This window comes from Miniopterus schreibersii, assembly GCF_964146895.1.
Source record: "Miniopterus schreibersii genome assembly, chromosome: 2".
In the NCBI taxonomy this organism is placed as follows: domain Eukaryota; kingdom Metazoa; phylum Chordata; class Mammalia; order Chiroptera; family Miniopteridae; genus Miniopterus; species Miniopterus schreibersii.
In genome coordinates this window covers 165,598,701-165,624,781 of record NC_138102.1, presented here as the reverse complement: position 1 = coordinate 165,624,781, position 26,081 = coordinate 165,598,701, and the positions used below count along the sequence as shown (strand labels likewise).

The 26,081-nt window shown below is 37.5% G+C and overlaps 4 protein-coding genes and 1 pseudogene across 5 annotated transcripts in view; 2 read left to right on the top strand and 3 right to left on the bottom strand.

Annotated features, from left to right (window-relative positions):
* Positions 1 to 959: 959 nt before the first annotated feature.
* Positions 960 to 1,914, top strand: SMIM10L1 (small integral membrane protein 10 like 1; the record flags this gene model as incomplete). Its single annotated transcript, XM_081124957.1, has 1 exon — positions 960 to 1,914. The coding sequence occupies one exon, from the start codon at positions 960 to 962 to the stop codon at positions 1,167 to 1,169; it is 210 nt and encodes a 69-aa protein (XP_080981083.1). The 3' UTR covers positions 1,170 to 1,914.
* Positions 1,915 to 2,006: 92 nt separating this feature from the next.
* ETV6 (ETS variant transcription factor 6) overlaps positions 2,007 to 26,081 on the top strand; it is a 343,221-nt gene continuing 319,146 nt past the window's right edge. Inside the window, exon 1 of the mRNA XM_081124906.1 lies at positions 2,007 to 3,059. The gene's annotated coding sequence lies outside the window, so the exon portion shown is untranslated. The remainder of the gene's footprint in view (positions 3,060 to 26,081) is intronic.
* LOC308552667 (large ribosomal subunit protein uL23 pseudogene) lies at positions 6,729 to 8,225 on the bottom strand (annotated as a pseudogene). Its single transcript has one exon. The product of its transcript is annotated as a large ribosomal subunit protein uL23 pseudogene (transcript).
* Positions 9,414 to 10,352, bottom strand: LOC308552991 (taste receptor type 2 member 42-like; the record flags this gene model as incomplete). The annotated part of the gene is made up of 1 exon (XM_081128484.1): positions 9,414 to 10,352. The coding sequence occupies one exon, from the start codon at positions 10,350 to 10,352 to the stop codon at positions 9,414 to 9,416; it is 939 nt and encodes a 312-aa protein (XP_080984610.1).
* LOC308552592 (taste receptor type 2 member 42-like) lies at positions 16,708 to 17,689 on the bottom strand (the record flags this gene model as incomplete). The annotated part of the gene is given in 2 exon segments (XM_081127805.1): positions 16,708 to 16,746; positions 16,748 to 17,689. Coding segments are annotated over 2 exon segments (981 nt in total).

Below are 26,081 nucleotides of genomic sequence, written 5' to 3'. Positions count from 1 at the left end.
GAAGGGAGGGAGGGAGGGAGGGAGGAAGGAAGGAAGGAAGGAAGAGGAAGGAAAGAAAGGAGGGAGGGAGGGAGGAAGGAAGGAAGGAAGGAAGGAAGGAAGGAAGGAAGGAAGGAAGGAAGGAAGGAAGGAAGGAAGGAAGGAAGGAAGGAAGGAAGGAAGGAAGGAAGGAAGGACTATAATGGAAGGAAGGGAGGAAGGGAGGAAATATTGTTGGATTCTAAAAACAGTAGTATTTTGCAGCTGAGGAGTTTTGCCCATTGGTCCTCAGTTCTCCCCTCCCCCAGGATTACCCTACTTTTAAAGTTTTCCTTATTTAGGAGCAAAGTTTTCTGTAAATAACAATACGTGAGAAGTACAGCTAATGGACAAGTCTCGAAGAACAAGTTTGTGATATTTTCAGGTGGCACTGAGCACCATAAAAAATGCATTGATTTTATCATGACACTAAAATTATAAATACATTGTCAATTATAATTATAAATATGTACGTTTCTAGGCGTACAGGAAAAATTCGATTCCAGGGCTATGTTTTCAAATACAAGAAAGTCCAAAGAGAGAACATAGGAATAGATTTTTGGAATTCCCCATTCTTAATACATTTACTTGCCTGTATTTCCCCTTCGAAGCATACTTTCATTTTAACGTGAAAATTATACCTCTACGGCTGTGCATAAATGTTATATGAAATAACGTGTGGGGCATCCAGATATAAATAACCGCCCCCCCCCCACGCGTTGACCTCCAAAGGGAACTGCAGACAGGAAGGGGCGGAGCCTCCGCCAGCGGCTGCCGGGACCGGGCGCCTCTCGGAGGAAGCGGCGCCGCCGGAGGCGCACCGGGCACGCAGCGACCGCTTAGCGCCCCCGCCCCTCGCCGTCCGGGCCACCGGCCGGGGTCTGCGGGGCTAGGGGTGACCCTCGGCACCAAGCGCTGGGCGAGCGGGCGACACCGAGGCCATGACCATGGCCACCGTGGCGGTTGCGTCTTCTTTGGCCCTCGGGGTCTCGAGCCCGGCGGCCCCCAGCTCCTACGGGGTATTCTGCAAAGGGCTCTCCCGCACCCTGCTCGCCTTCTTCGAACTGGCCTGGCAGCTGCGCACGAACTTCCCGTACTTCTACGTCGCGGGCTCCGTGATCCTCAACATCCGCTTGCAGGTACATTTTTAGAGACGTGATTATGCTAACGGTCCCCGGGTCGGCACCATGGCGGACTCCCAGGAGGTCCGGCGGCGGAGCCGAGCGGAGCTGCGGAAGAGGCCTCCTCAGTCTCGCGAGAGTCCCCGGGCGCCGTCCGCGGCCGCCCTCGCCGCCCCCGCCGAGCTCCCGGACGGCCTCAGAAACCGCTGGGACTGGAGAGAGGACGGACGGGGTCCTGCGGCAACAGTGAAGAATTGAATTCAGACCCACAGTGTTTAAGGGGCTGTGCGTCCTTAAAATTAGAGCGAAGAAGGGTGCATTATAAAAAAATGTGAAGGCTACTAAATTTTTCAGGAGAAAAATGCAAAATACAAGTTAATGGTTCAAATTAAAATAAGAAATCATAAATTCCGGGAATATTGGATTGAATCGTGAGCACGATATTGAATGAGTAAGAAGCTGAAGATCTTAACGATATGATGTGGAAGGCGTGTGTTTCTCCATCCCACAAGAGAAAACAGTGACAATCAGAAATTTTCCAGTGAGGAAAAAAACAAAAACTGTACAGGAAAAGCGTCCTTCTGCTATCAAACAACGTAAAATGCTGCAGGATTTTGAACGGAGGGTTGGCGTGTAAGAAAGCGGACTGTATTTCAGTGTCCCCGTGTGTAGCAGGGCTCACGACCTTGGTGCCAAACAGAAGGAGATCCAGTTACTGCCCAAATCTTGACCTTTTGATGAATGCCATTTAAATAATTACAATAATTTATGTAAATGTTGTCTTTAGTCTTTTTCTTTTAAGAGAATACTTAATTATGGTTACAAAGTAGAATACAAATGTCACCCTCGATCATGTAAAACTCCAGTTTTCAAGTGGGGATGTTGAAGGGAGGCAGTGGTGCCTTTATAAAGTGGGAGGTTGAAAGATGCAGTTTATGAGGGAGTAGCCACAGTTTTGCTAAACTAGCAATGGTACTGTATTAAACGGAGGAGAGTAGAAGAGAACAGCAGTAAGAAAGAAATGCCTAAAGATGCAGAGTCAGGTGGAATGTCTCAGAAAGAAAATCTGAGAATACCGGGTATATTCGAATTTGGAGTCAAGAGGTTTTTAGGGTTTCAGGGAGTCTGGAGATGAATTAGTGGGCTGCAGATTTTTTTTAAATAAGAAAACAAAGCTGAGGCAGTAATGAACCCCAGCAAAAATAAAAAGTTGTTCAGTAACTACACTGTATACCTCAGCTGTGAATACTGCTAGTCATAAAGTCATAATTATGTGAACATTGAATATGAATATAACAAATGATTATGTAACACTGAGAATCAGTCAATAAAAAAAGTATTGAACATGTTATTTAAAAAAAAAAAAGCTGCAAAAAGAAACAGTTAAGAGTAAAAAGTGTTTGGAGAAGAAAATCAAGGATGGGTAGAGAAAAGGTGGAAGGTTGCTATTTTCCTCTACCAGGCTAACAGTATTATTTTGATTTTTCTTTATATGTTTATTTGTTTGATTAAAAATTAATTTACGTTTTAGCTTTAAAATTGCTCAGGTAATTGAAATGTACACGACTGGTAAGAGCCACCAGAGTAAAAGGATTGGGTTTTTAAATCAGCAGACCTCTTAAATGCAAACTCTAATTTTGTAGTCTTAGGTCAGTCCATTAATCTGCAGAAGCCCCAGTTTCCTCATCTATTAAATGAGGGTAAAGTACCCACCTTGTCAGATCAGTCTGAGAATTAAAAATAAGCCCACTTTATTGTGCAATAAACAGTATTTGTTATAACAGAATATCTCTATATGATAAAACTTAAAACTCATTCATGGAATGCCTGCTTTTCCAGTAGAGATTTCCCGGGTGTGAGGAAGAGTCGCCAAGATTTTAGGTGAGACATTTGAGCTGAAAGGAGCCATTATTTGCTAAGGTAAAGATTTAAACTATTTGCAGTGTTCTGTATTTCCACTAATTATGTTCAACAAACAAGTATACTCCAGGGCTGTAAAATAAGCACGCCATCCAGCACCACGTCTGGATTTGGGTAACTGATCTTCCTCTCGTTGATTCCTCATCTCCAGCTAAACTATTGAACACATCCTCCTCTTTCTACTTACACTTCCTTCTGCCTTCAGTACCCTTCCTGCCCATCCTACCCCACCCCAGTGGTTGCTCTGCCTGTGTTTTAAGGCTAAACTGAGATGTCACTTTTTCCCAGATTCCTCTGATCAGATTAGAGTTCATTTCTTTTACTCCATCTAAGGGCTGTGTTTATATCAATTTATGCCATTTTCATGGGCTGCCTTATTTTTGCCTAATTATTCATTATCAGATATTTTTTAATATCAAGGAAGACGGATTTCTATAACCTCTTCCCTTGGTAATTACATATTGCTGTGATAGAGTACAGGAACTAAGATATTTTAGTCTAAAATATAAATGTAAGTTGATCGCTATTGCCTAGAGGCACTGATGTCTCAGTTTGTAACATAAAAGAAAGTGATTGGCGTTAGCCCTGGAATGGTAAGATACAGAGATGGGAATTTGGGCGGCGCTATGACCATGTGCCCTCTTTTTTTCTTTCTTTTTTCCCCCCAGCATGTGTCCTCTTCAGCCTTGTTTCTTCAGACTTCTTCTATTACACTGAAGAAACTAAGGCACCTTCACAGACTAATTATCATTCCTCCAACTAGATTTGAAGCACTGAGGGTGGAGATACTGTGGTATACAGCCCGGAATATCAGCAGATAAATAGTAGGAACCAAATGAAAGGTCCTTGATTTAACAGTTCTTCACAATTGCTCTTAAACCTAGATGTGTATTTTGCTTCTCACATGATCAACTCAATGAAGTTTCCCAGGGGAGAAAACAATATTTTTGTCCTGACTAAACCAATTATTCTAATTTACGAGTAATTTTATTCCTCTTGACATCCTTTCAGGTAATATCTATGAAGCCAAAGATTTTGTTCATTGCTCTATCCCCACCCTAGAGCATTAGCTAATGCAAATAGGGTGGGTATAGATAATAAATATTGTTGGATGAATGCCAAATTAGTTGGTTTTTCTACAAATCGTCATTAGTCAATAAAGGAAATAAAGATATATTTGCCCCTTACAGTAAGGTGACCCACTTTATTGCCCGTAAGTTGAGCGTTTTCAGTCCATCATGAGTATTGATTGGTCCGGAGATTCTTCAAACATGACAAAGCAAAGAGGTAGTGTAATTCTGACCAATAAAAAAACCAAAACTTGTTTATGAAGTATAAGTGATAGAAATGATGGGGAATAGTGACTGTTAGAGTTTAACTATAAACGGGAAATAGTGATCATAGTAACATACAACTTAAAGGTTAGGGAACATGAATTTTTTAAAATTGAGGGTAAGAACACATGTAATTGGTTCAAAGAGCATATCGCTGTCTGCATTTTTTTCATTTTGTTGAGTTTTTAATACCAGGAACTATGAAAGGTTATATTCTCAGTCTTCACAACTCTCATGTATATCCTATGATGAAGACATTTTCATCATTACTTTTCAGATAATATTCATTATGATTTGATGTATGAATTCAAGTATTATATACTCTGCTGCCTAAAGTCATTTGGCCTATTTGTAGGGGAGAGGAAGGAATGGGGTGGAGAGACACAGGAAAGCTCTTTTCCCTTAGGATGGAAAGGAGTAGAGATCAAGTAATCTTGAATTTTTGAAGCTGTGCCCATCACTGAACTGAGGAGGCCTAACTAAATTGGTTACAAAATCTTATAGTCTTATTTTAATGGAGGCTTTTCCTGGTGGACCATCAGTAGCACTTGACAGAGTCAAGAAGAAAATAGGACTTGCTCATGGAGACGTAAAGGCATGGGAATGGAAAGTTTAGGAATACAGGGGCAAAAGGAGAGGGAGAGAAAAATTCTAATGCCAGAAACTTTGAACCTGGAAAGTAGTCTGAAGGGTAAACTTAGAAGTTTCAGGCAAGTGGATCAAGAAAAGAACCCCTGCAATAAACCATCAGAATCCCCAAACAGTTGGGTTGGATTAAGTCACATCAGTCTATTTCATGGATGGCCATGAGTGTGGAAATTTCTTGCAGTTTTTACAAGAACACTTGATAGCTTATTGCACAGCAGGATTACCACCAGGCCAGGTCATGAATCTTTTTGCAGTTGAAGTCAATGCCTTCTCACCCCCAATCCCCATAAATACAAATCTCAGCAATGTTCTTGGGACAACTGAAAAGCCAAAGAACATTCTTGAGTGCCCACAACAAATGAAAAGAAGAAACTATGGAATTCTTAGTAGTTTAATTGCAGTACATCTGAGGGTACTCCTTCTAGTTTCTGTCCAAACTAGAGATCAGTAGCAAACATCAGAAACTTTTGGCCATTCTTAATGGTTTTCAAGCACCAAGTATGTGGATTTATTCACAGTAATGCAGTGGAGTGCATCAAAGAACAATAAACAGGAATGTAGGTCATTCATATATTGAGTGAGGTAGATTGGGTATACCTCTATATAGGAACCAAAAAGAGGAAAAATAAACCACACAACTAAAAGGCAAAAATCACTAATGAAATACTTTACCTAGAACATCTTGGCTCTGAAACCTTTGGCGCAGTAATAGAGATTGTATCTAACAGATAAAGAAAGAAAAAGGTATTTAATTTGCAAATAGAGCTGTTTTTCAAGAGACTATTTTAGCTTTTTAATAAAAAGAAAACTTTGAAAGCAACTTAAACTGAAGTCAAAGAGGAGTATAATTCATTAAAGCCTTAAGATTCAAAGGTCAGATTAGCTCTTTATGAAAGGGGAAAGAAGTTATTTTTAAAACCAGCTCATTTAAACATGGGGCTAAGGAATAGAGGTGCCAATATACAAGTTAAGATAGTGCCTCCGTCTTCTGAAGCTATATCTCCATTGCCTTCTCCCAAAATTGCTAAAATTGAAAATAGCCCATCTGTCATCTGTGATTTTATTTATTCATTTATTTTTCAAAAAATAATCCCCCCTTCCAAAGAAAATATTGTTTAACTTTTTTCTAAATTTAGCAAACCAACCATCTGATCGACTTTTTAAATGAAGGTTTATTCTGGGCAATCCAGCTCAGCGTAGATCTCTATGGACAGCATTAACCAATATCATAAGTGAGTGGATGGTGTAAGTAAAGGTTTTGCAGATGGCCCCGTTTCTGCACTTCAATGAAGGAAGCCCCTAACTCAGAGGACATGAGGTTTAATCAAGAGCAGCTGACAAAATTACCTGAACTATGAGAGATTCAACATTATTACATTCTTTGAAATCTGTATTGATCCATGTATATTCCCACCGAGACCTTTTCTTTCAGTAAAGTTCAAGACAACATGGCTTGAACGCTAAAATACCTTCTCAGCTGAAGTTCTAGGCACTCAGGCATAAACCTCTTTTTAGGTATTAGAAACTAGTTATTTACCACTCTCCTGTTCTCAGGTGTGGGCAAACTGAAAAAAAGAAAATTCATTATTTCAAAACTATAAAAAGTTTATTTTAGAAGGAAGTAATTCACAAAGCAATGGCCATTATTTTTCCAATAACTTGGTCTCAGAATAGAATACAGTTCTCTCCAGATTGCATGGGACTAGCTATGGATGTGATAGCTGTGGCTTTTCTTGGATCATGGCTGAAGTCTCTAACACTGGCTCTTGCTATGGAAAGGGGAGGCACAGAGCTTAATCTCAAAATGCCAGTTTAATAGGGAGAATGCAATACATCAGTAGGCACTGCCCAGCCTATTACTCCGACTTCATCTTTTAATAGTCATTTTCTGTGCTACTATTATCAGGAATAGGCCTTTGCTTCTTAGAGCTTCATCTCCAAAATTAGTACATGAGACGTGAGAATTTACTCCTGATGAGACGTTTACTAACAAATCCCACTCATAAGAAACAAGGGCTGTACGTAGTTATTTAAATCTTTTTTTAAAAATCTTGGTCATTGGAGAAAAGTTTAGTAACATTAAAATGTAAATGTAAAAACTAAAACTAAATATGCTTGCTCCTAATAAGTACAAGGTAATCTTTAACCTTTTTTCTGAAAGGGATACTTTCTAATCCAAACTATCCTCAATGTCTGAACCTATAGCCATTAGAATTCCACCTCTCCTAAAGCAAGATAATCTAAAGCAAGATAATCATTAGAAAATTTCTTTTTATTTTTTTCTTTCAGTTTTATAAGATATAATTGCCGTACAGCACTGTGTAAGTTTAAGGTATACAGCATAATGACTTGACTTACATATATTGTGAAGTGATTACCATAGTAAGTTTAGATAACATCCATCATCTCATATAGATACCAAAAAAAAAGTCTTTTTCCTTGTGATGAAAACTTTTAGGATTCACTCTCTTGGAAACTTTCAAATATACCATGAAACAGTGTTTATTATACTAATCATGTTGTACATTACATCCCCAGAACTTACTTGTCTTATAACCTGAAGTTTATACATCTTGACCACCTTCATCCAATTCTCCCACCCCACTCAGGAAATTTCTTATACAGTGCCCAACATAATGAATACAATGTAAAAATCTAAATTTTTTTTTTTTTGTACAGTGTAAGATTTTTATATTTAGAATTAGCCAGCTGGACTCAGTTTAGATGATCCCAATTTTGTTGGCAACATCCAAAGCCTCATAGTCAGGAGCCAGTCGAACATATGCCTTCTTCTGTCCATCAGGCCTGATCAGGGTGTTGACCTTGCCCACGTCAATGTCAGAGCTTCTTCACAGCCTGTTGGATCTGGTGCTTGTTGGCCTGGACATCCACAATGAACACAGTGTATTGCTGTCTTCTGTCTTCTTCATGGCTGACTGTAGTCAGGGGGAACTTGATGATGGCATAGTGGTCAAGCTTGTTTCTCCTGGGTGCGCTCTTCTGAGGATATTTAGGCTGCCTTCGGAGCCTCAGTGTCTTTGGCTGTCAGAAGGTGGGTGACATGCAGATCTTTTTTTTTATGGCTGTGGACGCCTTTCAGCACTGCTTTCTTTGCCTTCAAAGCCTTTGCTTTGGCTTCAGCTTTGGGAGGGGCAGGGGCTTATTTCTTTGCTTTTGGTGCCATCTTTGTAAAAACTAAAAATCTAAGTCTTCATGAAGATCTGGATATACATGTGTTGTCATCATCATCGTCATGGATACAGCAGAGCACCCCATAGCACACTTCCGTAGAGTAAGAGTATACTTTACAAAACCCTTAAGGTTTTTCTTCCCAGCATCAGACTTTTCTTCCCATCAAAATTAGTTTATAATCCACATGTAGTCGACATTTATTTTCTAGTTTGTTTTTGTTTGCTTCTACCACTGAAATATGGCAGTTGTAAACCCTAGCAGAGGTTTCTTCATTATTGATAGTTTAATGTTTACAGTCATAATATCTGAAGTTACTATATTGCAAACTATTATATTCAAAATTATATTATTAGCACAATTTTACTACCTGCTGGTTTTAAGATTATACATTTTCAGCTACTTTGATTTCATTTCAATAATTTTATTTAAAAAGTCAACTCAGCACTATATATACACACAAACATTTCTAAAATGTATACAAATACATGCTTTCTTGTAAACTTTCTGTTTTTATCCCTGGTGAGTTGGTCGTGTTTTTCCTCTCTGACAGGAGACACTAGTGTTCATATAATTTTTACATGCACACATACCCTACACACAAACTCAGTGTTAGGTGATCTTTGTAGAGTAGACATATAAGTATTATACACATAATGATAATTCAATTTCCTTTTATAAATTTAGTAGATTTTACTCTTACTCTGCAAAGCTAGTGTCTACTCTTGCTTGGATTCCTAATGATAGTCTGCTTCTGCATTTTAAAAGTTATGTCTGTTGTATGAGATTATGTATGCCTAGCATTTTTATTCCTTGATTGATTTTAATTTATTATAAAAATATTTCACTTGCTTCAGCTTGGAAGGGATTTTTATTTCTAAATAATCGTGTGCTTTCCTCACATATAAATATAATAAATATTTGCAAGGCCATATAAAATTAATGTTGCACTATATATTTTATATTCATATTATCTCAAATACTTTTTTGTTACTAGCAAGTGTTATAATGACAATGATGCTTGCCTTTAAAAAAATGTTGAGTAGATTGTTAGATTATAGGCCATTCTAGGAAAAGTTTGTGATGCTCAATCATATCCAAAAGAATCCAGTGAGAAAAACAGAAGTTAAAATGGATCTTCAATGATTTGATTCTCTTGGAATATAGAAAATTCTGGTGAAGTCTATGAAGCTAAAGGTTTCACCCTTTTCAGGTGGCACTTAAAGTGCCACAGTAGTCCCAAAGCAGTTTGTCTCAGCTTGCTGTTTCCCAAAATTAGGATAAATGAGTGGCCTGAAGGAAAAATAGTCCATGTTAACATAACAGCCAAACTGGCCTGCTTTGTCCCCACTATGAGGAAACACCAACCTGTTAATACGACGGAGAAAAAATGTAGTATGGAGAGTAGGAGGAAAGATAGCACCATTTTCATGGCCTTTTTATGGGCCTCTGTGCTGAAGTCCTTAGAGCTGGAGTTAATCCGTGCATTCCTGGTATGTCTCATCAAGGAGAGAAATAAAAGAAGCAGTGAACTCAGAGACAGAAGAAGGGGAATTAGGTAGATAAAATTAGAAGTAACAAAGCTGTTAAGATACAGAGTTTCCCTTGCACCTGAAGACCATGTTGAGTTTCTTTCATGTGTATTATAGACTTTAATCCAGAAACCATTGAATGACTCTATTAATCCAAGTTGCAAAAACAGGAGGAACAAAGATCCCAGTGGAAGCACAAGTAGCACTTTGCCAATTCTCCACCTCAGCCAGACAAAGCAGGGGTGGGAGAAATTGGCTATTTTAAAGAAATAGAAAATGCTTAGACAGGTGGCAAACCAGGTAGCTAGGTGATTGGAAAGGCTCCAAAGAATACCAATAAGTGTTGCTAGTTTTTCACTGGCATATATATGTGGCCGCAACACCATGAGAAATGATTCAGTTAGTGTTATCCAAAGAAGGGTGATTCTGGAGAGAGCCACACTGGCGAGGATATAGTCAGTTGATGAGAGCTTTTTGCTCTTCACCCAGTTGATGCAGTTAACCAATACAATGAACCCATTCCCCAACATTCCAATTACGAATTCTCCCATTGCAGCTATCAGAAAAGTATTTTCAGTTCCAGATGGCATTTCTGTAGAAAAAGTCCAGAAAGCTAATATTATGTTTCACTGATTTTTTGCTGTCAAAGTGTTGTAGAATAATGTCCAGTTTGATACTTTTCACTTTTCTATTAAAAATGCTCCAGAAAATTCAGATACTGTCTCACTGATCTTCTGAAAGATTTCTCTTTTATTCCAGCCCTAGGTCTGGACAATTCAATCTCACAGATCTTAATGAGAAACTTTACCATTACTTTCACTCAGTTACTGATTTCCAAATTAAACAGTAAATGTTCCCACTCGTCATTGGCACTGGCAACAATTTTCCACCTGTGAGGACATCTGGAAAATAAAGTCAGTTATGCAAATATGAGACAGATTTCCTTATACTGGTTTGTATTTTCCTTTTCAGTGGAAACTCAATACTACTTGGATTCAGGTTTCTTAATTTTATTAGCTTTCTCTAAAAATCTCTATAATTCAGGCATTATTTATTAATTTCATATGCTAAACTCCATATTTTAGACACTGTTATAGATGAATTAGTATAATAAAGGGAAGCAACATGAAGGAGCTCACAGGAATGGGAAAAGCAACATTAGATAAACTATTACTATTGAATGTGACAAAACTGACTGCAAATTGGAGTTACCCAGGGAGCTTTAAGTATATAGTATATAGACTATTAATGCCTGTGAGGCACCCATAGGGATTCTGACTTAATTAATCTGGACTATATTTTTGGCACTCATTGAGAGCTCCTTAATGTGTGCTTTACAGTGCCTCCTAAACCCCGGCAAAAAAATCTACCCACAAGCTGCAACTCTGAAGATTCTCCAGGAACAGGGCAGGATTTTGACCACTAGTCCTCTTACAATGTATTCCCCATTCAGCCAACTTTGACTCTGGTTGATAAATAACCTGTTTCATATTGGTCTCAGCCTACCCATAGTGATGCTCTCATGCCTGAGGCACTCACCTGGACCCACACTACCTGAGGGAGCCCCCAGGCATTTATTCACCTGAGCCACTGCTGTAGGTGGACCAGCCCTTGTGTTTCTTGTGATTGTGAGGCCCATCTCAGTGACAGCCATTGTGGAATTGAAAGAACAAGATTTATTACTTAACGAGTTCTGGAGAGTACACAGCACACCCAAGGCCAGACATGGAAGTCATAGGCAGAGAAAGAGGGAAAGCACAGACTTGGAGTTCTGCCTTTATTGGGGTTGAGGGTGGGGTACCAAGGTTTCACAGGTTTACTCTTTATTGGTAAATTTAAAACACAAGCAGCACCTGGCTGGCGTGGCTCAGCAGTTGAGCATCAACCTATGGTCCAGGAGATTGCAGTTCAATTCCCTGTAAGGGGCATGCAGGAGGCAGCCAATCAATGACTCTCTCATCATTGATGTTTCTCTCTCTCTCTCCCTCTCCCTTCTTCCTCTCTCTGAAGTCAATAAAATATATAAAACAAAAATAAAAAATAAAAAAAACGTAAGCGGGAATTAGGGTTTAGGAAGGGAAAAGCAGAGTCACTCAAGTGGTCAGTTTTCTAGGTTACCCAAGACTTTCTAAATGGGGAACTTCGTGGGTTGGAGTAACCTGGCTTCTTATCTAGGTGTTTTACTAGTAGCTGTGTCATTCAGTTGGCAATGTTTGTTCAAGATGGATGTCTTTGAAATGGATGCCTCAGCAATCAAAAGCTTAATGTCAGGCACTTACATGACAGCCTTAGCCACTGCATAACCTTGGCCCCCAAAAGTTCCCTGAGGGAGGGGTCTATCTTGTTGACCACTGATCTATTTCCAATTCCTAGAACAGGGAGGGCTTGGCAAATAGTAGGCCCTCAATAACTATTTGTTAAAGAAATGAGTGCTAACTTAGTTGGCAGTCCTGTTGGAAAAAAGAGAAAATGAATAAGACTTGACTGTAAAACTAGTATAAAAGCAAGAAAAGAAAGTAACTCCTTAAAACAAGAGGAAATTTTACAACATATGTATGAACTCATGAAAGACTGCTGTACTAACAATGAAATAACCAACACTGCCCTCTAGTCTTTGTGGTTCTAACCAGAAGTCATACAGAATCATAAAAACTTGCAGGCCTAGCACCCAGGATGTGGAGACCTTTGTGCTTTTCTTCATGAAAGAGAACTACTTCCAGCCCAGGGAATTGGAGGTGGGTAGGAAACTCTAGATTTCGTAGCAATGGGCATGAAGGCCCTAGAAATCTCTGATATTTTCAGAAATGCTCTGAAATGGTATAGAAGACTACCGGAGAAGAGGACTCCATTAGTAGGCATGGTTTAGCAGTTGACAAAAGCCAGATAGCAACAAGTCAGCCGGGAGATGCTTACTCATTTAGTCCATAGTTACACTGAAGAAGAAACTCAATCTGAAGGATCTAATGACAAGTATTAAAAATCATAAGCACCATATGCTAGGAGTTGAATTCAAAGTCCAAGCTAATAATCACATTTTTAAAAATTTGCAATAACTGCAAATCTGTCCCAGCTCCTGGGTTGAACTGCTTCTATATGTTTCATTCTTAAAATGGTTCTGGTATATATTTATCATGATAAAAGTGTTATTGTATATATAAATATAAGGTAGATTGTTACAAAGTGTTTGGGCAGATAATTAAATTTATGTATATGCTATAGTGACAGTCCAGAATAATTAGACTAAACTTATAATGATGACCACAATTAAAATCAGAAAATTTGCTAATATTGATTTTATAATTATCAGTAGAAAGAATGACATTTCCTCCAAGGTGAGGAAACACATTCAGAAGTCTACTTTGGTCTAATTCCAAAAAAAAAAAAAGGCTTTCAGAGTGATATTGACTATATACTTGCATAGTGATGAACTGTTACTTATGTGACTGTGAATGAGGTGATTCAACTGCAGATCTTACGAGCTCCTATTAATACTACCTTTTTTTGGCTTGAAGTCTTCCTGTTCCTTCCCTGTGTCTGTGACAGCTCCAGTGAAATGACGTACGTGAGCTTTCTGTTGGACTCTTTCTGCTGTCTTTTCGCTCCCCAAGGCCACGTTTATAGATTGCCCATCAGTCTCAGTGAAGCCAGCAACGCATGCTCCCCCAGCTGTGACGACCCGTCTGTCCTGTCAACAGCAAGCTTTGCCATTTATTTTGTCATCAAAGAAATGGACTCCTGGTTCTTTTTGAATCACAACTTGGAACTTTCATACGTTGAACTTAACAACAACTCCTTTGATAGTCACTAAATTCAAGTGCTGGCCTCTGTGTTTGTTTAGGTAAAACGAGAGCTTTACTGTTTCTTTGGCTGGATGCTAGCCCAGGAAACAATTAGCTGGGCTCCGGGCCACAGCTTGAAGGGACAGAGATTTTATCTTTCACAAATGGATATTTGCCCAACTTAATCACTGTTGTCTACGGACGTACTTCCATGTTTCATTATAGATTTTCGTTTCATCTAGCATACTCTTAATATTCAAAATTGAGGAGTACTTTTTTCTCTCTCAAAATATTTAGAGGACAAACATCCCACTGGCTTTTCCTCATGACAAACCTCAGACAGGTCCAGTCTAACCTACTAACACTAACCCCACACTGACAAGCATTAGAGTCTCATGTTCAAAATAAGAATGAGTAGGCATTTTCTTTAGTCTTCTAAGGCTGCATTTGTATTAATATTTTTTTAAGTAAAATTTGAATATAGTCTGTGGCATGGGATTTGATATACAAGGGGACAAAAAAAATTTGCAGATCGATCTGTTCTTGTGAAGATTGGTCCTGAACAGAACATAGATTGCTTTAGACAATGTATCCAGTGTCTTGAATGACAGAATTGAGAATGACTGTGCGTTGATGCCGACACCCCTTACAGGGTGTCCCTGGCCCAGAGGACATGGGATCTAATCAAAATCTTGTAAGGAGGAGCCACCTACTGATGGAGAGCAGAGAAACCACCTGAGACATTGAGGAAAAGGGCATGTCTCTTAGAGATCAGTATAGATACAACTTTCTATCTGATACATACATTTACTAGGGTTCAAGAAAATGCGCTTTGCTGTGCTTGATGTATGTCTATTGTGATGCCCTGAGCACTAGACCTAGGAATCAGAGATACAACTGTTTCATCAGTAGAAATGAGTTATTTGTTCCTCTCCTATAAGTCACCTGGGTGAATAAATGGAAACAAACAGTGATTTCACCCAGGTTCTTAAAATGAACATTTATTTGGTGGGTGAGAGAGAGTAGTTAACAAGAAATCAGTGACAATATCTGTCTTTCCCCAACACTTTTGTCCCATAGTCATGTCAGCCTTTCTTCTCCAGGTTGTATGGGACTAGCAATGCACGTGCTGGAAGTAGCACTTCTTGGATTGTGGCTTGGCTGCTGTTGAGTCCCCCACAAATGCTCTTGTTGTGGAGAAAGTGGAGGTGCAGAACTTGATCTCATCTGCCACTCAAATATGCAGATTACAGTACATTAATTAAAATAACCCCAGCCTATGGCTTGTTCGTCTTTTACTAGTCCATTGCTGTACTTCTTTGTCAAAAATAAGGCCCTGTTCCTTATAGCTCCATGTTCCTGAGGTTGCTGCGTAAGTATGGACTTGCTCCTAGTTACTTACTCAGCCCCTAAGGCCCACTTATTAGAAACAAGGCTTCTCATAAATTGGCTCAATCAGTTTAGCTTACTTACTAAAGAAAAGTTTAGTAACACTAAAAACTAAATAATGTTTATTTGTTATCTTATAAAGAGTACAAGATTATCAAATAATCTTTAAGTCATTTACATGAAAGAATATCAAACAAACTCAATATCTAAATCTAAATGTATTCAGCTTGATTCGTATGTTACCTTATGCCAAGGCAAGATAGTTACAGTGACAATCTTTGGTAAAATACTAAGTTAGTGTCCAAAATAACATAATGTACATTTTATTTATAAAATGTTAATTACTTAGTAAAATAGACATTATTATCAATATCATTATTGTTATTGATACCTAGAAGTACCACATAGCCTAGACATGCTTGCAGTTTAGTTTATTACATGTGATGTAGGAGGATGGGGGAAATGTAAATTCTAACATCATTCCCAGCTCTGAGGAACAGCCCTAGAGGAGTGCCCTTGCCTATGGCTGCATTAGTATTAATTTACAGCGCACATATTTACCACCATTTAATTGCAGCTTTTTCTTTGTTTACTCTAACACAATTTGAAGAACACATCAAAGGTAAACCACAAAAAAGAATTCTTCATTTTTAAAGAATTGCATTATCTATACATGTAGAGCATCTGTACAATATATTATAATCCATACCATCATATTTAAAATTTTATAGTGCACTTTCCCACCCTTAACCTTAATTAAAATATGTTGCTGCCTTATCTGAATGTAGATTATTAGTAAAAACAGCACTATATATATGTGCATGTATATATATATATACACACACACACACATATTTATGCACATCCAAAATTTATACAGTGGTGTTTTGTTATAAATTTTGCTTTCAATGCCTTTTCTATTGACCTGTTTCTATTTGTTTCTCAAAAACTCTACAGATTACAACAAAATGTATGTGCACAGACACAAACATAATCATTTTCAAAATATAATTTGTTACTATAATCTTTTTATAGTAACAATTTGAGTGTGATTTCGAATTAAGGGATAATTCTATATATTTTAAGTCTGTTACATAACATGGTCAAAATATCAATTTCTGCCACTCTGAAAATGTGTTTGTATATCCTGTAATTTAGCAATATTAGTGTCTACATACATAAAAAATATTTATGAATGGGAGTTTCAGATTAAGGTTAGCATTATAAACATGTGTTTCCAGTTTCTACTTAAATATTATTTTATTTTGCACTACAAATATTATTCTCATTCTTAAGCATCTCATTCTCTTGTAGTCAGCAACACCTTTACTACAAAAATGCAGTACTTTTTCATTCAATAAAAAGACCTTTAAAGCTATGAGGTCATGTTGTTCCCATGTATGAACTTAATTGCTCAATTAACATTTTTATCAACATTTTATAGATCTTCTGCCTACTCAAGTTTTTAATTCATCTTGATTTCTAAAGAACTGCATGCTTCTTCTCACTTATGAGTTGCAATTACATACATCTCTTGCATATAAAATTAAATAATTTTAGACTCTCTTTGAAGGAATATTTAAGATTTTAAAATATTGGTAAGCCAATGTTTTAAACAAAAATTATTACTTTTAAAATTATATTGGCTGGCCATGTGTGAATTATCATCAAAGTAACCTGTTCTAAGGGAAAATTCAATTATGTGTGACAACACTTAATGGCACCCAATAGAAAAAAACAACTGTGGATGTGAAAATCGACCCTCAAATTCTCCTCGTTAAGCTATTATCTTTGAAAAGACTCTGGAAAGTCTGTCTGGAAAGCTGTAACAGATTTTCTCTTTTCAAAGAGTTTTCAAGGTGCCACAGTACCTTCAAGGCCGTCTGTTTTAGCTTGCTGTTTCCCAGAATCAAAAGAACTGAGTGGCCTGAGGGAAAGATGTAGGCTGCTAACATGGCAAATTTTGCACTCTTGTTGTTTGGAAATACAAGAAGTATCCAATTTGCCATTTGTGTGCAAAAAAAATGAACTATGAAGAGGAAGAGGAAAGACATCACTATTTTTATGGCCCTTTTATGGGCCTCTGTGCTGGGGTCCCTTGAGCCGATGGAGCTGAGCTGCAAATTTCTGATGTGTCTGACCAAGGACAAAAATAAAAGGAGCAGTGAGATCAGGGACAGAACAACAGGAAACAGACAGGTCAAGGTAAGAGGAACCATGGTTTCAAAATAGAGAGCTTTTCTTCTGTCTGTACATGAAGTCAGATTACTGTCATCTTGTAAATAGTTATCTAAGTAGAGATCATTAAAGTTTTCTAGCAGTAGAATGTCAAAAACCAGAAAAGACAAAGAAAAGACAAGGATCGCAAGAATGACTCTGCTCATTCTCCAGTTCAGCCACAGGAACAGGGAGTGCGAGAAGTGCGCTATCTTAAGGAGGTAGAAGACGCTCAGGCAGGTAGAGAGCCAGGTGTTCAAGTGGTTTGTTATTCTCCAAAGTAAAGTGATAGATTTTGCTAGTTTATAAGTGGGAAGTAAAAGTGGAGATAGTCCCATTATAAGCGATTCAAACAATGATACCAACAGCTGAGTGATTCTGGAGATAGCCAAGCCGGTGAAGATGAAGTCCACTAAAGAGAAGTGTCGGCTCTTGACCCATTCAGAGCAGTGTATCAGTCCAATGAACACATTCCCCAGCATTCCCACCACGAATTCCACTGCTGACAGTAGCAGAAAGATTATATCCGATCCGGGGAGCATTTCCACAGGGGGAAAAAAAAAATCCAAATTTTTAATCCTATGTATCAGTGATAAATTTATAATCAAACTATTGCAGAATGGCATCCATTTGCGATACTTCTCTTCATTGCTTCTGTTTGCAATGCCAGTCTTAAGAAGAACCCCCTGCTGTTGGATACAGTCTCATATATACTCCAGGGAATCTTTCTGCTTTCCTTGTAATTCCAGTCTTAATCCAGAAACATCTGCTAAAATGTATACAGTCTCACATACTTTCATGAAAATGTTTTTTATTTCTTTGAAAGAGCTACTAATTGCCAAGCTGAACAGTTTGCGTGTCCATTTATCATTGGCACGAACGGAAGCTTTCCTCTCATGGTAATGACTAAAAGGTTAACAAACATGTTAGCATGCAAATGTTGGCCAGATTCTTTTTCATAGATTTGTACTTTACTTCTCACCTGAAATGCTGTACCATTTGGATCCAAATATTTTAGTTGTTTTTCAAAGAAAGCTCTAGATAGAGGTCATCTAAATAATTTAGTTACTATTCAATAAATACATTTTGTGAGTGCCTGTTAGTCATCGGATGTTTTTCCAAATGCAGTATAGGTTCCTGCAAAAAAAAAAAAAAAAAAAAGCAAGCTTTAGGAAATCCATAAAATAGTTAAAACACAGAAATAAACAATGAGCTAAAATGTGACCACAGAAAAGGGCACTGCAAACATTACTGTCAGGGAGAGAAAGGGTGTGATATTCACCTTAGATTTTGAAGGCACTTAGGATTTCATGAGGCCACTGACAAGTCATATTTTGGACTGATCAAATAATATACAAAAACATACCAAAACCAAAACTACTTTTCTGAAATTAAAGTCCTCTAACTAATAATTTATCATAATTTCAATCTAAATGGTCCTCAGGTATCTCAGAGTAACGTCTTCACAATTAAACGTATCCCCCAGTTTTGCTCTTTACCTTTGTACTTGTTCTATTTGCTCTGGCCAGAGGCATAATGCTGTCACGTTAGCCTTAATAGACAGAAAATAGGTAGAAAATAATTTCAGATAAAATAAGGAAATAGAAAACAAAAGTACCTGTTCTACATTCTAGGAACAATGATGTTGCCAAAGCCATTGATGCCTGGACATGAACTCAGAGTTAGAGACTCTGCGTCTTGGTGTGTCAGCAAACAAATATTCTACTGTTAGCATTAAGCATTCAGGTGTTGGGAAACACCATCCAAAATAGAAGAATGAAATGATCAAAAACTTGGTCCTTTTTGCCTTTTCTGTCACACTCCTCAATTAAATTCTATTAATTTTAGAAGTGCACATTTCAAGAACAATTATGTGTAATGAACTACTGGTAAATTATTTCACATAAACAAAATTGTTTTAATTTAGGAAAAATGTTTGAAATTACAGGAAGAAAATAAAAAGGGAAGGAAGGAATTTTTTAGGACCAGGCTGATGAAATAAATTTGGTAGTATTTTTGAGAGGAAAATGATAGCTTTGACTACATTAATGTCTAGAGGTGGAGAGAAATTCATGGCAATGAGAAGCATTTAGGAGGTAGAATCAGTGAGACTTGGTGGTGGATTTGAGGGCTATGGAAAAGTAGAGATGCCAGCGATGACAGGCTGCTTTTGCACCTGGATGCAGGAGTACTGTAACCTGAGAGACTCACTGGGGAGAGAGCAGGTTTAGAAGCCAGCGGGTAGGAGAAAGAAGAATAGTTGGGCGATGGTCAGTTCTGTTTCAAACATTTTGGAACATCTGTAATCATCCGTGTGAAAAGATGGGTGAGGCACTTGGGTTTTAACTTGGAGCAAAGATGTGGTGGTCATCAGGACATACTTGATTTTATAAGAGGTGATGAGCTCTGAGGGACCTGAGGAACACCAGCAGATGAAGAAGCCAAAGAAGAGACTGAAGAGCAGTCAGATAGAGGAGGGAAACCAAGAGACAAGGGTTTCCAAGAAACCAAGAGCAAGGAGTGGTACAAAGAGAGAGTAATCAGTGCTCACTAATATTAATAAAAGGGCACTTACAAGGAGGTACTAAGGAGCCCTTTGTTCACATAGCAAGAGCAGTTTAACCGAATCAAGCCAAACTGCCATAGATTACATAGTAAATGAGATCCCAATGATGGTGCATTAGAAAACCAATTCTGTAATGTAACAACACATTAACAGATTAAAGGAGAAACACCACCTGAGCCGGTTTGGCTCCGTGGTTAGAGCACCGGCCCTCGGATTGAAGGGCCCCTGGTTTGATTCCAGTCAAGGGCATGTTGTCTCTCTCACATCAATGTTTCTCTGTCTCTCTCCCCCCGTTCCCCTTTCTCTGAAAAGCAATGGAAAAATATCCCTGGTGAGGATTAAAAAATAAAATAAACAAGAAAACACCAGGGGGAAAGAAATTTGATACAATTTTACATCTATTCATAATAAATGTTCTTACCAAACTGAGAATAGAATGAAATATTCTTTTTCCTGATGAAAAGTTGTCTTCAAAAACCTAGAGCAAATATTATACCTATCTATGATACATTTAAATTAGTCCTCTTGAGTTTGGGGAAAAATAAGTCCTAAACATGCTATTTTTTTTTTTGGATATTTTCACCAGTAAGTCAAGAAAATGACATAGAAGATATAAGATTGTAAAACACAAAACAAAGCTGTCATTCACAGATTATGATTGAGATTACATAAAATATCCAAAAGTATTCTTACATACATTAAAAAATTATCATTTAGCAAGATTTCTATACACAAAATAAATGTTCAAAAATCTCATTTCTTACAGCTAAAATGAAATATTCTTTTAAGAGATGAAATTAACATAACCTCAACAAATATTAACGTATCTGAGAATGAATCACACACAGAAAGTATGCAAAATGTTTATAGAGAATATTAAAAAGTCTGAAATAGCCTTAGCAGTTTTTCGTTATATGATTAAAGTTGTATGATTAGTTACATGCTTAGCTTGTAATTAATACATACTGAATATAGTCAAACCCTCTAGATTTTTAAAAAATTTAAACCACTGTCAAACACATCTTCCCATTTTTTTAATTTTATTTTTTAAATATATCTTTATTGATTTCAGAGAGAGGAAGGGAGAGGGAGAGAGAGAGAAACATCAATGATGAGAGAGTCATTGATCAGCTGCCTCCTGCACGTCCCCTGGTGGGGCTCCAGCCCTCAACTGCACCTCAGCCTCCTGGATCCTAGGTCGATGCTCGGCTGCTGAGCCAGCCCAGCCGGGCCATTTTCCCATTTTAGGTATGTTTTCCAAAGACATTAAATTCTCTGACTGAGTTGTTGAATACAATAAATGTTCCTACTTGGTATCTAGCTCATGGATTTCCCTCAAGTCTAAAAGCAACCACTTGTAATATAATATTGGCCACCCCTATCTCCAGGGATACCAGCCCTGTTCCTTTCACCTAGTCCTGTCACTTGCTATTTTTTTGCTTCTTACCATAGGTGTAGGCTCCAAGTTTCCATGTTAGGCAATAGATGACAAGATAGTCTCTTATTTGCTAATATGCAAGGACAGACTGATATTCTATCACTCTTTTTGCATCTTCTTTGCCTGACAAATTTGTGCCTGTATCTTTACCTGTGGAAGGTAATCAAAGCTAGAATTTACAGATTGTAAATTTTAGAAGTCAACCTAAATATATCTTCACCCAAACATGTGAGAAAAACGGTGATCAGAAGATGGTCCAGTATAAGAACAAGGTCCATGGCATACCCTAAAATCGGCCATAAAGTAGTTACTTCACCATTGACAAATGTACCCAATTGCACCGATCTACAGTTGTTAATCGGGAGAGTCTGTATCTGAAGCATCACTGGAGTCAAGGTCTAAAATATGTACACCACTGTCTCATCTATAAGCCTGAGAACTGAACCCCAAAGGAAATGTAGTGTGTCAGAACTTAACATTCTTATGTTAGCATAAAGGGCGTTTGTGCTCATTAGAGTGAAAGTGACTGATATGTATGCCCACTTGTTCAGGTATGTCATTTTTTAAATATTAGAATGATTTTTAGAAGTGAGTCAAGAAATTAGTTGAGAAGAACTCAGACAATATCTGGTGGGGAAATTATAAACAGTTTTAGTCATCTATTTTACTAACTGTAAAAAATTATCACCGCACCAGTAAAAATAATAGGTAACTCATAGAACTCTTACTATATGTATGGGTAAAATGATACATTTGCATTTGTGCACATATTTACCTAAGAACATATGTAAGAATATTTGTAGTAGTGTTCATACTGTAAAGCAAGGTATAAAAAAATACCTTGAATAAAAAAATTCAATTAAGTGGGACGTAGATGAATCCCACAAACACACACACACAGAAGTTTACAGGTCCATTTTTTATAAAGAGGTAGGACTATATTTTTTATAAAGAGGTTGGTGTCAGCAATCAGGATAGTGATTGTCTTTGAGAAGCTGGGAGGGGACAGTGATTAGGAAGGGACGTCAAGTGAGCTTTTGGAGTCCTGGTGAAGTTCTGTTTCTCTTTTGTAAAACAGCTATAACAACACTACTCTGAAGGTTTGTTCTGATGATTAAATGAGATCATGTATAAAAATGCCTCGCACTGACTGAGTGCCCAACAATAGGTCCAAACCTTGTTTTCAAGAGTCCTTGTTCTGAATGAATTTTCCAAGTAAGTGCTGATAAATTTTTTTTAAATCTCCTATACCCAGAATATAATTTTATACTCTTTAGTCATACTTGTAAATAAAATTTTAAAAATTCTATTTATGGTTGTCAAAGCTTGGCCAGGATAAAAAAAAAAAAAAAAGGTCAAGGTGTTAGCCTATAAAACAAATTTTCTTCTGCAGTACCTTGGTTTGCATTGAAAATAGTTGGATTTAAATAATGGGTATAAGTTGGCTCAGCTTTTTTTTTAACTAAAATTAACTGTGTGCAGGTTGTATGACTCAGCCAGAAAAACAAATGTTTGATTTATTAAATATGCCCCCTTGAGCCCATAGTTATTAGACCTTCCCCCTTATGCCATAAACAAAGGGGTCAGAGAAGAGTTGGTTTGGTTTCTGTAAACAGAAGCAAAGGGAGGTGGGAAGAGCCCTGTTCACTGACTGTAACACAGTTGATGTTAAAAGAATCTCCTTACAATGAAACTCTTTTATGTATGTACCCCTACTTTGATGGTTCTCCCAGAGATTAAGAGGCTCTGGATCCCAAACACTTCAGACATGGCCTTCATGGAGCCACTTAAAACTATGTCACCTTTAAACTATGTCTACCCCAGGGTGACCCTCAGATCTGGGAGTCAGACCGAAGATGGAGACTGGATGATGGAGCCCTGTTTTTCTTTTCTATTTGACCCAAGCACCCACTATATTGGTATATTGGGGCTTTTCTATGTGTATGGTGTTAAGAATGCACAATGTGAATGCAGGTTGGAGTTATCAAGAGACTGTCTGTAAACCCCTGCAGTTACTCTATGGGGTTTCAGCCCGTATCCATGCCTGCCCCACGATGTGAGGCCTGGGTCTGATCTGTGGAGGTTGTTGTTGTTGTTTGTTTTTCCTTTCTGTGACTTAATGATCTAAGTCTGGTCATAAAGGAGATAAAGCGTCACCTCTAAAGTTGGGCTTTGTCTTCATTTTCTATTCTTCAAGAATTTGATGCACATTTTATAGTTCACAACCAGAATCATGGATATGTTTGTCTTGAAAAATATTTAAAATTATGTGTCAGTCCCTAATTTGCAAGTTAGTAAATGAGATGTTTTACCATGTCAGGCATCATCACACATGCAAAAATTAATCCCGTAACAATGGTTTTTAAAAAACCACAAAATATCAACTACAGTGATGAAAGGAATTGAAAAGGTCTGTGAAAAATATACCCATGTCCAATAACACAATAATAATGGGTGGAAGGTGAAATGATTGTTGTATTAATTAACTAAATGGGGTGGATCCTTTGCGAACATATATGTATAGTAAATCACCACAATGTATATTATAAATTCCTTGCAGTTTTATATGGCAATTTTACTTCAACAAAATGGAAAGTTTTAAAAAATATGTACACAATAGCTTCTTATTTCAATGCAGACTAATAGATTGTGGGTCAGGAGTGCCACCTATTGGCAACATTTTTAAAGTGCAGGAAAAGCTTTTAGGGACAGGAATTCATTCCAAGGTTGAATCTATAAAACTAAGTAAATGGTGAGATAATCTATTTCAAGTGAAGTCATATGAAGAAGCCATAGACTTCTAGTTTAAAATTATAACTTCCAAGCAACTCCTGATATAGTTTTCCCCAACCTTCAGCAAATTTGTTCTTAAAGTCCAAAGAAAATCACAAAATACAAATATATTGAACATCAACAAGAGCTTTAACCAACAGTAAAAATCTGCAATTCTTATTGATTATAAGTACAATTCATTGGTTTAATAATGCAATATAGTGTATAGTCAGATCTCTGCTCATTAAATAGAAGATATTTGGAAAAAGGTGGAATATATATCTTTTTTAAATCACACATTTATTAAACAGCTATTTATTGAGCACCTGTTAAGTGTCAGGAACTCTTCTAGGTGCTGGAGGCATCACAATGCACAAAATGAGGTCCCTGCTCGTGTGGAGCTCCTGTCCTATGTGGGGCATAGATAAAATAACTAAAGAAATAAATTAAAAGTAACTTTCAGGGAGAGATTAAGACTTTGGAGAAAACAGAGCAGAATATTTGGACACACTGATTCTAACAGCCAGAGGGCTTTAATTTAGAGTGGTCAGAGGAGGCCTCTTTGAAGAGAGGCCGTATCAATGAACAGTTATTAAATAACAAGCCACGAAATCTTAGTGGCTTAAAACAACACACATGCACTGTTTTCCCTGATTCTTGGAGCTGGCTGGGCAGTGCTCCTCGTCCAGGCCAGCTCAGCGGGGCCAGGTGGTTTTGGATGGCCCTACCCACAGCCCAGAGGCCTGAGCCAGGATGAACGGAGGGGCTGGGTTATCTCCACGTGTGATAGCAGAGGAGTTCTCAGCCCCAGGAGAGCACGGTGGGGTCGTGGTAAAGGGAGATGGGCAGGAAGTCACAAACATTAATGATGAATAATCTGTATTTTCCACCTTTACGTGATCTTTTAAAATCAATCAAACCACCAGGTACGCTGAATATGGATTTTTTTATTTGGCCAGTGTATTAGTTTTGTACTGCTGCTGGGAAAAGATACTATAAATTTAGCATCTTAAACTAATATAAATTTATTTTATATATCATACATTTTTATATTATACAAAATTTGGGATTACACAAGCTTGCCTCTTTGGGATATAATTAGATGGAATCACTAATTCATTTATCATTTGCTAACAAGTGTATCTTCAAGGCACACACTAGAACAGTGATTCCCAGAGACCCAAACACAGCTCCTAGCAGAATCATTAGCTTATTAAAAATACAGATTTAGGACCCAACCTATGATCCAGTAAATCAGAATCTCTAGAGGCAGAACCTGAGAATTTTTTTTCTTGCAATACTCGAATGATTCTGATGTTGACCTTACTTAATCAATACACTAAGCAATCCAATTAAAAAGTACAGTAAAAACACTGTGTATTAAGTTGTTAAGTGTGACAAAACTCCAATTTTAATATGCTCGTTTTTGTAAACAGAATGATTTCAGGATCTTTGTCAAAGTCTCATGCTTTTGTTTCCAAAAAGGAATCTAAATAAACAGTTAACCCAACCTTTGGGTAGGCTAGGAGTCAATTGGTAAACAGGAATAAAAGTAGCATGTAAAGGTGAAGGGATTAAGTACAAATTGGTGGTTACAAAACAGCCACAGGGATGTAAGGTACAGCATAGGGAATATAGTCAATAATACTATAATAACTATATACGATGCCAAGTGGGTACTGGAAATATCCGAGGGAACACTTTGTAAAGTATATGACTGTCTAGCCACTATGCTGGAAACCTGAAACTAATACAAAATAATATTGAATATAAACTATAATTGAAAAAAAAATTTTTTTAAGTTGCATGTAAGAACCAAAACTTTATGAATGGGTGATGGGGGTCTTTCTGTGTGGAACAAAATGATGACATTCTTCTGGGTCATTATAAACAGGCTATGTAGCCCTCAAACATAGGAAAAGATATTTGAATTCACTCATGAGAAAAATGCAAATTAAAATTGTCTCATTTATTAGATTGGCAGAAAGTTTAAAAAGCTTGTCAATATATCCTGTTGATGAAGTAAAAAATATTGAAAATTAGCCAAAGAAGATGCAACTTATAGTTAATAGGAGTTCCTAAAGGAAAAATAAAATCAAATCCAGCATCTACATTTATCTATTGCTCAAGCCAAGTAGGAGCCATTGTTCATTCCTTT